The 14,397-nt window shown below is 37.2% G+C and overlaps 2 protein-coding genes across 3 annotated transcripts in view; one reads left to right on the top strand and one right to left on the bottom strand.

The window, feature by feature from the left end:
* Positions 1-4,346, top strand: part of syt6b (synaptotagmin VIb) — a 32,280-nt gene extending 27,934 nt beyond the window's left edge. For both annotated transcript variants that reach the window (XM_082155394.1, XM_082155395.1), the window contains exons 4-7: positions 1,329-1,449; positions 1,652-1,823; positions 1,916-2,066; positions 2,170-4,346. In XM_082155394.1, coding sequence (XP_082011520.1) covers positions 1,329-1,449; positions 1,652-1,823; positions 1,916-2,066; positions 2,170-2,241 — 516 coding nt within the window. In that variant the 3' untranslated portion in view covers positions 2,242-4,346. The remainder of the gene's footprint in view (positions 1-1,328; positions 1,450-1,651; positions 1,824-1,915; positions 2,067-2,169) is intronic.
* A 139-nt stretch (positions 4,347-4,485) lies between these two features.
* Positions 4,486-9,839, bottom strand: olfml3b (olfactomedin-like 3b). Its single transcript, XM_082155396.1, has 3 exons — positions 9,641-9,839; positions 7,142-7,427; positions 4,486-5,487 (listed from the first exon to the last, which is right to left on the bottom strand). Exons 1-3 carry the CDS (start codon positions 9,740-9,742, stop codon positions 4,703-4,705), a joined length of 1,173 nt encoding a protein of 390 aa, XP_082011522.1. The 5' UTR covers positions 9,743-9,839; the 3' UTR covers positions 4,486-4,702.
* Between the last annotated feature and the right edge of the window lie 4,558 nt (positions 9,840-14,397).

The following is a 14,397-nucleotide window of genomic DNA, read 5'->3' as shown; positions in this document are numbered from 1 at the left end:
TAAACCATTGTTAGTTTAATTGCTTCTATTGCTCTCCTCATTTGTAAGTCGCTTTGGATAAAAGCGTCTGCTAAATGATATGTAAAATAATGCTAATTATATCACTGATACAGCCACGCAAACTGCAGTTCAACTAACTAGTCTTACTCTGTGACTCGAGACATTTCCTAGTTGTCTATAAGGTAATCATAATGTCATCTCACTATGGTATTGTGTTCAGCTATGACTTTTATAGTGCTGTGATAAGGCATATGCATTCACATGATTGATTATAGTATATGCTAGAGATCACTGAACTCAGTAGATGAGCTGTCAAAAGGCTAAAGCTCTCAAGATGGGTTAAATGTGGGAGAAAGACCTAAGGAGTTGTGATGCACTCACTCAATACCTTTCATCTGAATGGTCTATCAGATCAATGTATTAATGGCAGTTGGCCCTGGTTACAATCAATTGATCTCTAGATTTCAGGCTTGTTGAAGAGACTTAGTAAAACAGCATATTTATGGAGTAAGATGTGGCAGTGAATCCCATAAATTATCATTGTATTTGTCTACAGAATACAGGACTGACTTCCAAACTTCTAAAGGAAGATAACCCTGATATATTTGGTTTGAAACATTTTGGTTTGTCACTACCTGAGTGAATTAAGTTGTCTGTTCTGTAAATTATCAAACTGATAGGAATTTATCCTAATGGTTTTATGTCCCTATCTTTTTCATAAAACCATTATTATGTGAATTATGTTCTATTCAATGCATCAGTTTAAGTAAGAATGTTTTTACAAAGCATTTTCGCTCATAGAAATTATTTTAGTTTTTTTTTAAATGGGGTCTGTAACATTTTATTAATGTTTTTGACAGAAGTCTCTTAATCTTACCAGGTCTTCAGTGTCACGATCCTTGAGAAATCATTCTAATTTGCTGATTTGATGCTCAAGAAACATTTCTTATTATTATCAATGTGGAAACTGTGATCCATTTTTTAAAGATTATTTGATTATCAGAAAGCTAAAATAAACAAAGAACAGGACACCTTTTTAAATAGAATTTTTTTTAACATTATAAATGACTTGAAAGTAATTTTTTTGAACAATTTAATGCATCCTTTCTAAATAGAAGTATTAATTTATTTGAAAAAACTAAAATCTTACTGACCCCAAACATTTGAATAATGTACAGAATTGGGATTAAAGGAATTTAAATTTGTCATCATTTACTCGCCCTCAGTTCGAAATACTAACATAACTATGAATATTAGTAAACATAGCTATTTATTTGTAATGATGTCATGCTCTACTGGATTTTGTGTATCTCCATTTGATTCTGCAGGAGAGCGTGGATCTGGGAGAGATAATGTTCTCTCTCTGCTACTTGCCAACTGCAGGGAGACTCACACTTACGGTCATCAAATGTAGGAACCTCAAAGCCATGGATATAACCGGTTATTCAGGTATGCTGCTGTCTTTTATGTTTGTGTCTTTATTTTCTTTCATCTGTCTGCTTGGCTCCATTTTTATACACTTGGACAGTCACATTTATCATTGTCAGCGAGCAAATTACAAGTCCTTTCATCAGACATTTTCAGACCATGAGAAGACGAGGAGAAAGATACGTTGAGAAATTGGTGTCACACCTCCCTGCTCTTTTGGCAGATCCGTATGTGAAGGTGTCACTGATCTGTGATGGGAGACGCTTGAAAAAGAAGAAAACTTCCATAAAAAAGAACACGTTGAATCCAACATATAATGAGGCGATAATATTTGACATTCCCCCAGAGAATATGGATCAAGTCAGTTTACACATATCAGTTATGGACTACGATCTGTGAGTGTTATTCAATATCTGATATTTTCTCTGTACAAATATTATGTTGTCTATGTGCTTCAAAATCTATTCCTTATCCTCCTGGTGTGTAGAGTGGGACATAATGAGATCATTGGAGTCTGTCGTGTAGGGAGCCATGCTGAGGGACTTGGGAGAGATCACTGGAATGAGATGCTCGCTTACCCTCGAAAACCCATCGCTCACTGGCACCCGCTAGTAGAGCCCAAGAAGTCTGAGAAGGAGGTGACTGTCTGTCATTAAACAATTCCAGAGTGGAAAAGTACATTTGCATTTCAATATTTAAATCTCTCCCTCTCTTTCCTTCTGTTTTCCGTCTCTCTTTCAGTGGAAGACTCGCACCGCAAGCTTTGACAGTCAGGGGTCTTGTCCATCTCCCAGACTCCCTTCCAGTCCATAAGTGAGGGACGACTTCTCTCTACATCTTTAAGCCAAGTATCTCCCAGGGACTGATGGTGAGATTTAAGATATGTCCTTAGGCAACATGTGACACAACTTATGTCTGTGTGGACAAGCAGTTGGAAGAAAAAGGGTGCTGTTCAAAACTTTTCAAAGTGCAACTGAGCCTAGCCAATTTTGAGCTCTATTTTTTTTCTCGATGGAAGTGTTGCTCGATGGAAGTGAGGAAGAGGTTGAAAGATATACACTTCAAGATGGATTAAGCTCCCCACAGGAGTAAAAGGGTGTATTTGTTAATTTATATTGGTAGATGTATATTATATTTTAATTGACATTATAATAGTACGAAGATATAGTTTATTATATAATTAGCCATAATCCTTCTAGGTATTTTTTGTCTTCTTTGAATATAAATACATGTGTTTAGAGATTATGAATGGAGAGATACAGTATGTGAAGTCCTCAATATGTTCAACCTATTGAAATGTATTAGCCGAACTGTATATTGTTTACAGAGCAGAGATATTCCATTGATCTTCCTTTTATTTGTGAAGTAGTGAAACTGTTCTGCCACCAAAAACGCCAATGCCAAGAATTATTTTTATCCTGTCTACAAATTTCTCTTCCTGTGTAAACTGTAAAGGTTTTGCTTTGTTCTAATTTAAACATTTAAGTTTCTGATGGTTCTATGGGTATTTTGAATAATTTACCGTATTTTTGTTCAAATAAGTTCAGCTCAGTTAAATGCAGCCATGCACAGCTTTATCCTGCATCATCCATAATGTACAACTGGCTAAAATCGTCATACTTTCACCATGCAGTAATTGTAGCTTCCAAAGTATAACCATAATGAATAGCAAGGGTTGTGTGTCAGATCCAAAGGACGCAAAAATCCATGGCTTTCTAACAAGACTTGAAATTATATCAATATGTAAATTAGAAGCACTGTTTTACAAAGACCAATTTTGTATTTTACATAAAATGTGACAAATGTTCATTGTTCTGTATTTTTCCTGTTACCTTTGAGGTGTTTTCTTTTCAGATAACATTATGTAATTTGTTGACTGGCTTGGATGGAACTCATTGTATCAATAATCACTGGAACTGGCGTTTCTTTATGAAATGCCTTATTCAGAGCCACTTTTCCCCTTTTATATTGAGAATTTGTATAATAGTTACTGTTTCAGAACATCCCCTTGTACTTCAAAGGTGTGATTAAAGATCTTGCTTCTATCTGTTTTGTTCTTATTTCATTCTTTGTTAAATATTCAGTCAGATTAGGGCCAGTTCACACAGAACATGTGGCAGTGGAATGGGAAAAAAACAAAAGGTCTAAAGACTAATTTTTTTAAAAGGCACAGAGTTTTTAGAATGCTGTGTCATGTGCGAGCAGATTCCACTACTGCTTTTACATTGTTGTTTTTTTTGCGTTAGAAGTACGTGTTTAAAACAGCGTTCTAAATACGCCATGTTAAAGTTAAAAAGTTGCTCTAGACTTGCCTTTCTTATTCCACTATCAAGTTTAAATGACCTCAAGACGTTGAAAAATAATGGAAAAACAACACAGTGGAATGCAAAAAACACATTCTGTGTGAACCGTCCTTTACAGTCTATGGTTCGTACGGTTACGGTTCGTCTCTTGTATACGCGTCTCTCTGCAATACTTGATTCTGATTGGATAATTGAGCCATCCAGCAGTCAGGTGTTTGGCTGTCTTCGCTGAAAGTGTTACAACTTTCATGTCTTTGGCATATTTCGTATATAAGAAGGACTAATGGTGTATTGACTGACTCGTTGTTTAAATTTTGTATTTCTTCTTCAAAAATACGTTTTTGGTTTTACATTTATGCATTTGGCAGACGCTTTTATCCAAAGCGACTTACATTGCATTATCCTATACATTTATACATAGGTATGTGCAATCCCCTGGGATCGAACCCACAACCTTGCGTTGTTAACGCAATGCTCTTACCACTGAGCTACAGGAAAGCAAATTGCAATTTTACAAACCTTTAACCTTTACAAATTGCCATATGTAGCTCTCTAACATAGTTCCTTGTAAAGCATTATCTATTGTCCAGGGTCATTTCATTATGGCTTTTGTAGCGCTGTGCTGGAATACCTTTAAGTTTTGATATCACTGTAATATTGTTGACGTGTTCCTCTAGTTGCTAGGTGAATTGTCAACTTTGCAATTATTTATTAACTGCAAAATTATTTATTAACGGCACATTTCATGTCAAAATAAAATATAAAATCATTTTATTAGTTCTGCTCCAGGCAAACTAAGTTAAAATGGTTCTTTCTTGAGCCCTGTACATTGATTTCTAGTAAACAAACGTGTCCAATCAATCATATGTTGTGCTCTCGGAGTAACTACAAAGCTCAAATGTATTGAAGTGCGACTGAAGCCGGGTTGCATAAGAAAAAGCAGGCCAATAACAAGGTCTTCAGTACAAATTCTACACTTCCAGCTTCTTTTTCATTTGGAGTTTGTAGAGGATTTGATAGCCTTCATCCCAAGCATAGAGCAGCTGCTCCACAGGGCTGTATTTGAGGCTGGCATGAGTGCCGTATCGTTTGGGAAAGTATACATGTGGAGCGTCGTCATTTGTTACCATGTCACTGACATCAAACACGCACTGAATTCGGGAGCGACTGGGTAGTTTGGAGTTGTAGACCACATAGACAGTACCACAGATGACGAACGCTGCTTCTGCGTTCTCCCTCACACAAGGGGTGTCCCACATCTGTTCAATGTCTAGAGTTTTAGGGTCTATCTTGGCCAAAGAGATGTGCCTCTCATTCTCCTGTGTGGCGTAGATGGCCCACAGACCCTCTTCGTCCACTGCTAAGTCGATGAAGGTCTCGGGATTCAGGCTGTACACTGGGAGCTGGTTTTTAACTGGAAACACCGCAGTGTCCGTGACTATGTTCTTCTGAAGATCAAACTTTATTAGTTTCATGTCCTCGCCCTGCTTCAGATAGTAAAGGTGGTTGTTGTAGATTGCATGGCCCATACCACTCCAGGCCGAAGGGAGCTGGACGCTGGTGGCCCCAGAAGTGCCTTGGGAGGAAGTGAATTCACGGACTGTTCCAAATTCATACACTGTACTATCATCTGTCCCGTTTAAGATGTACACCTTCCCGGTGGCACTTCCCATGTCTTTGGTCCACATTCCCTTTGTGCCGCCCACTCGTTTCAGGATCTTCATGGCTTTGATGCTGGAGATCATGTCACTACAGTCTAAACATATAAATGGAAAATCAAAATAATTTTCATTTTTGGATGAATTATCCCTTTAAATATTGTATTAACACCTCGTTGGCTTAGAAATTCTCCTTTCAGTAGTCTGTCATATGTTAATCGCCAAACATTCTGTGACATTTCCTTTGCAATCCGTTTTTTGCTGGAATTATAATGTAAATATTTGCTTTCCACTAAAGCCTGATTTAACACTAAACCCTAATGGCACAGTACACTAATGACAGTCTGGGTTAATCAGATTTGTGCCGTTTTACTATGAAAAGGCAATATAGAGCTGCTGAAGTGTAGAGGAAAGCATCATGAATTGTCCTCCAGCAGTATAATTACTGTCTCTCTCAATGATGGAATAATAATACATTTTATTTAGTGCCTCTAAGTGCTTTTCTCAACGAGGACTTTAGGAAGAATAGACCCACTATTTAATACATTATGTATTAAACTCTGTCAAGTTGTGATACCTCAGAGCTTGATGTGATTGAACCCTCTTCCCTGTCTTTCTTGTGCCACTTATTCTTCATTAAGAGCTTCTTAAAACTGAATCTATGAACCGTAGCTGGCACTTTCCACAATTATTTTTAATGTTCGCTTTCTATTAAGTTTTTTTCAACACTGCGAAAAGGGTTGTTATTGTTAACTAAAACTAAAAAACTTTTTTGGAAAAAACTTAAACTTTAGAGTTAAAATAATTTGAAATGTTAACATGGCAACTAACTGAAATCCTACAAAAAAAATATGAAGGATTAAAATAGCTAAAACTAAAACTGAAATAAAAATAAATTAAAGCTAAATAGAATTTTTTTATCTAAAAATGACAAGTGCACATAACAAAATGACTTAAACTTGAAACATAAATTTTTTTAAATGAAAACTGAAAATATAAAAATAAAATCTAATTCAAAATATTAAATAAGTTCAATAGAATATAAACATACTAAAATAACACTTCCCTGTGACTAAAAATACTGTATTTACCTATACGTTTAATCTATTTGATAACTTTTGTTTGTTGTTTTATTTTTTTTATTTTATTTTTTTAAAAGCACAATCTTTCAATTAACATCAAAGTAGACAAAATGCATAAATGAAAAAAAAATGTCAGAATGGGTAACAGGGTTGAAGTGGTTAGCTAGTTTAGGACAAAATTTTATTTTGTAGTTATTGATAAACTCATATTCACCATAAATTAAATAATTTTTTTAATAATTTCTTATTTCTTACAGGTTTGAGCTTGACGAATGCAGTTAACACTACAATTTGTGATTTTTTTGTGTGAATTTTAGATATTTTCTTGTCCAAATAATGTCATTTCCTGGGTGTCTAAATTTAAGAAATGTTAAAAAAAAATGTAATAATGGAGATAACAGTTTTTTAGTAGTTGTCTTTAAAACTATTTTTAAAAACAATTCATCTCAAATCACAACTTTAAGTGTGTTAATGATATGCTATTTTATGTTAGATAAAATCTGTAATAGTTCTCACAACAAAAACATGGCATTTGTGCCTCTAATGCATTGAGAATGGGACCCCAGAGAACTGAATTTGTTGAATGAGCCAACTATGGCTCATGCCATCTTGCTGCAAGGCAAACATTACCCGTATCTAAGCATGTGGAATGTTACCTAAAGCTCTTCACCTGTAAGCTTGGCGTACTTGGCTTTGTTTCTCTCCTTGACAACTGTCACCTGCTGCTCCACCAGCTTGTCATCCACGTCCACGCAAGGCTGCGCGCCATTCTGTGTTTCGAGGTAGTCCATCTCTCTCTCCACGCGATCTACGCGTGTTCCCACTGTGTCCAACTCGCTCCGCAGTGCCTCCTTGCTCTTGTCCAGGCCCTCTAGCTGTGCCACCATCTGCTGCCTGAACTCGCGCAGCTCAGAGGCGTAGCGGCTGGTCTGCTCATGCCACAAGGAGATGCGATCCTGCCAATGAAGAAATAAACAAAAACAACTCTCAAGAGCCTCAGTAAAAGAGATACGAGTTAGTCAGATGTAAACATATAAATACTATAAGATGAACTGAAGGCTAGCAATAGGCTTGTGGGATAGTAATTTAAAATAAATGTTCTTCTGGTTACCACAATGCTTGGGTGGTTGCCAGGGCGTTGCTATGAAGTTGCAAATATGTTCTGGGAAGTTGCCAGGCCTTTGCTATTCGGTTGCTTGAAATAGTTATACAAAAATGATATTTATTGTGCATCCAACTTTACATACATATAATTACATAAAGTAATATATATCAAATCTCTGTGAATAAAGTTGGATATAGACTTGGTCCGCATACACACAGTATACTTGAATAAGAAATACTATTTCTGTCATGACAACTCTCTGAGTGTTTGGCATGGTAATGGGTATGACAGTGTTGATATGTTTGGTCTTGGCAGAATAGATCTGCTACACTGCTGCTGCTTTTATTGCTGCTATAGAGCAAGTATTGGACTTGCTAGTGCCAATACATACATGACAGGCTGCTGTGAGCGAGTTAGACATATTGCTGCTGTACAATAGCATACATGAATTACCCGTTGCAGATCTATACAGGTGGAACTGGGGAAGGTGGAGGGTTTCTGAAAGTGCACTGCAACTGCTACAGCAAATGCTGAACAAGTATTTGAAGGTTGAGCAGCAAGCTCATTGGCCACTGATACAGTAAGAACCAATTAGCTGTGCCCTATAGATGATGTGATTGCAAACAGATTGAGTTAAGGACCTATCAGCCTCCGCCATCTAGAGTTTCATGACAGAACTTTGCATATAGCAAATTTCAACTGCTTGATTGCTTGAATTACCTCATATCACCCAGTTCTAATCCTCTGTGACTGTAATGCATGAAGATATTAAGATATTAAAAACATTTACATAATGATTTTCTGTAAAGCTTCTTTGAAACCACGTGAAAAGTGCTACACAAATACATTTTATTTGACAGCCGTTACTATTTTAGAACATGCATGCAGACAGATGGCTTTGATGCGCATACATGTTCTAAGCATGTTTAATACATTTTAAACCGTGAACTCGAGCACCCTTAATACTGAGTCAGACAGCCTCGTGAGTGAACATTATTCAAATATAAGCCCTCCCTTGACAGCTGCAGGAATTCATGAGGACTTTGGCATTGGAACAGCATCATTTGCGCTGCAGATGGATCAACCTTTGGCAGCAAATGTTCTTTTTTGAATTTGTGACTCAGTGGAAGGAAAGAAGAAGCAAAGTGCGTTTTAGCATAATCACACGAAATGACTTGCCTGAGAACTGTATGTGCAGAGTCAGCACAGAGAGAAAACAAGGGAGAAAATTTCCTTCATGTGGCTGAATCCAAGACACAGAGGGAGATATGGTGACTGACTCAAGGAGAAATAGCAGTATGGAGGGAAAGCAGAAGGGAATAGAGATAGTGTGTGTGTCCGTCTGTTTTTGTTTCGTTGCGATTGTCTGGCATGCATTGGTTACAGTTATCACGTTGAGTGAGTTTGTGCTTACAATACCATGTTATATGCAAAATATTTGCATATATTTGCAAATATGACTGTATACAGTAGTAGATCCTTAAAGGGTTCTGTCAAGCTTCATAAATGTAACCTTTTAGGGGTTCCCACTATGGGATAATTTTATGGATTTAGTTTAAGTAATTATTAGTTTAAAATTAAATTTTATGAATTAAACAGCTCATAAACATACTTTATCACTAGACAATTTAACATTAAAGTATTATGCAGTAATTTAAGACATTTCTCTTTATATAACCTTTTTGGCATAAAGTGTTCTCTAAAATTGTGTCAAGAATCCTGTATAGAACACCACTGAAGCTTTTTTTTTAAGAGTATACATATTTGTTTGATCATTAAATATCATTTCAGCCCACTTGTACTCCACTGCCAACTTTTCTGTGAATATGGGGAACCTCACAGAACTTTAAAAAATATAAAAAATAATGATAATTAATGCTGAAAGTTCAAACCGAGTAAGTATTATAGACCTACTAACGTAACTGCACCATACCCTTAAACAAATCCACAATTCATCCAAAATTCTGTCTATTGTCTTGTTCTTTTGCTTCACTCCTCTCAAAACTCCATGTCAGCCTGTATAAGGAGGTCAGGGTCTGGCTGGGAGAGCATTATTGTTCTTACCTCAATGGCAAGGAGTCTTCTCTCCAAGTAGTCCATAAGGGCCTGCTGCTGTGCCCCAACCAGGCTAGAAAGAACGAGGACAAGGAGTTGGAGGGCTCTCATCTTCAAGACTGGGGAGACTGCTTAGAAATGGTGAGTGTGTGAGTATGTGTTTATGACAGGCGGAGTGGAAAAGCCCTCATGCAGAGGCACTAAATTGGCTGGAATGTTTAGAGAAAGAGCAGAGCGAGAGGAGGAGCCTAAAACATCTGGAGCGGCTCTTTCCCTGGAGAGCTGGATTACCTCCATCTCCTTTTCTGGTAAAACACAGAACTACTAATGACCAGCATTTTATTCTTCATTTTTCGTTATGACTCACATTTGTGATTTACCTCAAACATATAATATATTCACTGTAGTAAATGTAGTGAGTTTGAAAGGCATGGATATGGCTCAATAGCCCAGTTAGACAGTAAAAAGAGAATTTACTGATGTTCTTGCCCTTTTCATTCTTCTTCAGCTTTATTTTCTTTGGACGAACGGCACAGCTCACATTCATTCTGTTGCATAACACCAGACAATTTCCTGACTCTGACTCATATTTCGGTCTAGTGTAAACCGTGTTTCGCTGCAGGCACAGTTTCAGTGTGGAGAGAACGAAATTCATGAGGATCATTCACAGTGATCAGTCAAAGTGTGAGAACATGTTGAAACAACCATTGATAGTGTTGCGTATGTGGTCTGTGGTGCAGTACATAATGGTATAGCTGACTACTTTTATTCAACAAGGTTTTTCTAAAGAATTATGTGTGAATTATCAGGTAAACCTAAATTGCTTCAGTCAAGTAAGGTTTTCATTTTGAAATATTAACAATATAAAACTAATTTACTTGATAAAAAGCAGTAAAGATATCACAGCAAAAAGACAAGTGTACCACAACCTAAAGGGGAACATTTGTAGAATGATACAAATAAAAGCATAAAAAAGCATAAACTATCAATCAGACGACAGAAGGCAGGTTTTTAAACAAAGTTTTTATCATGTTGGTATTTTAGAGGCCTTCGAAATTTGCGTATCAAATATGATACAGTAGACGTTATAAATAATTATAAATAATTCAACAATAATCTATTTCTTAAATGCTAATGTTAAATGTAACAATATTACAACCACTAGGAGGCATTACAGCATAACATGACTGCATTAGCAATAGCATGCAGCATCAGGTGGTGAAGTACACAAATGAGTTACTCTTCCTGTTTTAGGGGCAAAAAAGAAATGTAACCTACAATTTTCTGCCCTAAGTAAGTAAGACTTGTGATGTGACCTAATACTCTATTTTAACTATTTTCTTTTCATTCAATTGCAAAAAGATCAAGTATGTGTAGAGGGAGTAAGTATATGTTTCTTTAATTGTGTTTGCTTTATAGGATAAGAATAGACTTTTTTTTACTTCAGGCTGTCTGCCTACAGAATAATCAAAACTTTTATTTTACTCCAAAAGTCAAAGGTCCCAAAGTCTCTGCTAAAATTCATGGTTTAAATTCCTTGCACTTCTTGCAAATATGGTGCATGCACTCAATCCAGTTAAATCAGTTTAGGAGGCTGCTGCAAGTAAAATAATCTAAAACAAAAAAGAAGCAACACTACTGCCTCCATCTTGTCTGACATGCTTAAGATGGCCTTGTGCCTCTCAACATCCCTTTGCACTTTGGTATAGAACTGATGTTTGTTTCCTGATAGCAATCTCTGAACCCTGTGGTTAGACTGTCTTTCTACCGTTTCTTCTTTTTCTTTTTTTAGTTTCACTTCAAACAAGAGCTGTGATTATTGAAGCATAGTATTCTTTCACATCATGAATAACATCCATAATCATTTATTGATTATTAAAGAGCTAGTTAACATCAGATGCATATATCCACTCTGAATTTTTGTATTTTTATTTAGCTTTCAATTCTGACATGATCTTTAATTTTTTCATCTGATACACAATGCTGTGAAATGCGAATGGAAAAAGGTTACTCTTAACTGCATTTAATTTAAAATACTTTTTTAAATTACATTTTGAATGAGAGCTTTAATATGCATATGAGAACTATACTTTTCAATTGCACTTAATTTATAAAAACTGAGACTAAATTGGACAAATGGCCTCATACACCATGAGCCATGAGAGGGATCAGTGCTATAGGTTCTTCTTAGGGAAGGTTTACACAACAATGATGTACTAAAAATGGAAACTTTTTTCTTAGCGTTTTTCGCATATGGACGACAACGTTATCCCTGTTCACACAGATCCGGGAAAAAAAAGACAAAAAGCTGTGTTATGCCTGCCAGGCCAGTAGATGGCGATGTCACTTTGTAAAGATACACCAGGCGCCTATAGACTGAACATGTATGCATATGAGTGACGTCACTGTTTTCACAAATTCGTGTTTTTATAGTTTACATGGAGACAATAATGGTATTGTTTTTTAAAACTTGCACAAACCAACTTCTTTACAAAGTGACATTGTTAACTACTGGCCTGGCATGCATAATGCAAATTTTTTATTGTTTTTATCGGATACTTTTGAGTGGGGATCGTTTTGATAACGTTGTCATCTGTACAAAGAAAATCTTTTCAATTTTTAGTACATCGTTGTCATGTAAACACACCCTGAAACCTGTCTTCAAAAGTTTGCATTTTCAACAGTATTGCTGTTTTTATTTAGTTTTTATTCAAATAAATGCAGCCTTTGTGAGCATGAGAGACTTCTTTCAAGAACATAAAAAACACCAAAATTCAGAACCATTTTATTTGAGAGAACAAATCATACAATATTTCACACTGTTATGTATAAACAATAGGTTTAAAGTATATTTTGCAACAGTTTTGTATGATTTATTTCTACTCTAAATTAACACATTTCTCAAGAAGCTTTTCACTCCGATTGTAAAAATATGATCAATGCGCATGAGATGATAACATCAAAGCAAACATTTTAATCAAAAATACATTTTCTGAAATGGTGTTATACAAATGTGTTGTCATTGCTGGGAGTGGTTGTGAGGATAAGCTTTCACTGCCGATAAGTGCTTCTAAGGCTCATATAGCTTCCAACAGCCAAGTCCAAATCCTGGCCTTCTCATGTGGCTTAGTTTCCAAGTCTGGCAGAACCATTTCCACTGACAGGAAAAGGAGTGAAAGGCCTTTAACCTTGGTTGATAACCCAAGGAGTGACTTTCAAAAACTTCTATCAAACCCCCGTTTACTTGGGTATACTGGGCCCATCAGCCTTGGTTGGCAGTAAGTCGCAGTCTTAACTCATGCACGTAGGTGGCTTAGATGTATGGGTCACTTACTTGTTTACCTGAGGCAACCAAGTGACCAAGGGGCCCTTTTTGGGGATAGTGCTGCTTGCTCCACACAGAGACAGGCCTAGTAAAGGTGGCTCAAACCTAGCTTACCTCATCCCTCACCCATCTGACTTTCCGTGGCCAATGGGCATCTCATATCAGCTTTATGAAAAGCTATTAAGATAAAAAAGACAAGAAGCTTCAAGGTGGTGTGCTGGAATGTCCTCAAAATGCTAGACTTTTATGAAAGTGATCAAACTCAGAGACACTCAGCGCTGATGGCAAGAGAATTAACTAAACTTGATATTGACATAGAAGCTGGACATAGAAGCTGCTTTCCAGAGGAAGGGTCACTCATAGAGAATGAAGTAGGCTATAACCTCTACTGCTCTGGAAAAGATTGCAGACTCTCTGGAGTTGGCCTTAAGATCGGGAACTCCATTAACAACAAGATCACAAGTCTTTCAGTTGGACATTCTGACCGGCTCATGTCCCTATGCTTTCCCCTCCTGGGCAACCAGTTTATGACCATTAACAATGTTTACCCTACCACACTTCAGGCAGAGCCCATCACAAAGAAAACTTTCTACAGAGAATTGAAGTCCCTTCTCTTGAAAGTAGATAACAGAGATCACACAGTCTGACCAGGAGTATTGGGTCACCACAGAGTCTGTAACTGTAATGACAACAGGCACATGCTGCTGGAGTTTTGCATGGAGCATGGTCTGACTATCACCAACACCCTATTTCAGCAGAAGGACAACCTAAACCTTGTTAAAGACAACCTGCAGGCATTCACGCTCCATGCATTGGCACCTGCAAGACTACATCCTTGTATGTCAAAAAGATGCCAACTTCTGCACAGACCACAGACTGGTTCGAGCAAAAATTCAAAATCCCCATCAAGGCCACAGTGAAGAGAAGGGGACCTCAGACCAAGAAACTCAATTTTAGCTGGCTGCTGGCTTAAAGAGAGAAGTTCAACAGGGAGGTTTTGCAAACCAAAATCACCATATAGACCCAGACCCTGAGAAGCGGTGGAACCAGATAAAGACTATTCTCCAGAAAACAGCCATAGATGTAGCAAGCTTCTCATACAGGAAGAACAGAGATTGGTTTGGTGAAAATGATGATGAAATCCAGAAGCTTCTTAAGTCAAAACGCTCGAGCCACACAAGACTCTTCGCTTGTCCTGATTGCCAGACCTGCAAGGCAGCCTACAGAAAAGCATGTAACACTCAACGCTGAGAGTGATCCAGAACAACTGGTGGCTGGACAAGCTGGGAAAATCTCTGTGGCCCGTCACAACAAGACGCTGTTGCTGGACAACTATCCATGCTTTTTGTACTCTGTTGGGAGGGAGGGAAGGGAGTCATTCTGCAAAACCTTTGCAATGCAGTGATAGTCTCCTGTGTAAGAACAAAGAAAGAGAAATCTG

Source organism: Leuciscus leuciscus (genome assembly GCF_965113295.1).
Source record: "Leuciscus leuciscus genome assembly, chromosome: 23".
NCBI classification, from domain to species: domain Eukaryota; kingdom Metazoa; phylum Chordata; class Actinopteri; order Cypriniformes; family Leuciscidae; genus Leuciscus; species Leuciscus leuciscus.
Note: the sequence above shows the minus strand (reverse complement) of the source record. Positions and strands in the feature narration are given on the sequence as shown.

Bases quoted from the DNA above. Each gene is read 5' to 3' on its own strand.
- olfml3b (XM_082155396.1), bottom strand. From the start codon at position 9,742: ATGAGAGCCCTCCAACTCCTTGTCCTCGTTCTTTCTAGCCTGGTTGGG. The intron at 7,428-9,640 runs GTAAGAACAATA...CTTCATTGGCAG, and splicing joins GAAGACTCCTTGCCATTGAG to GATCGCATCTCCTTGTGGCA. The intron at 5,488-7,141 runs GTGAAGAGCTTT...TTATATGTTTAG, and splicing joins CAAGTACGCCAAGCTTACAG to ACTGTAGTGACATGATCTCC.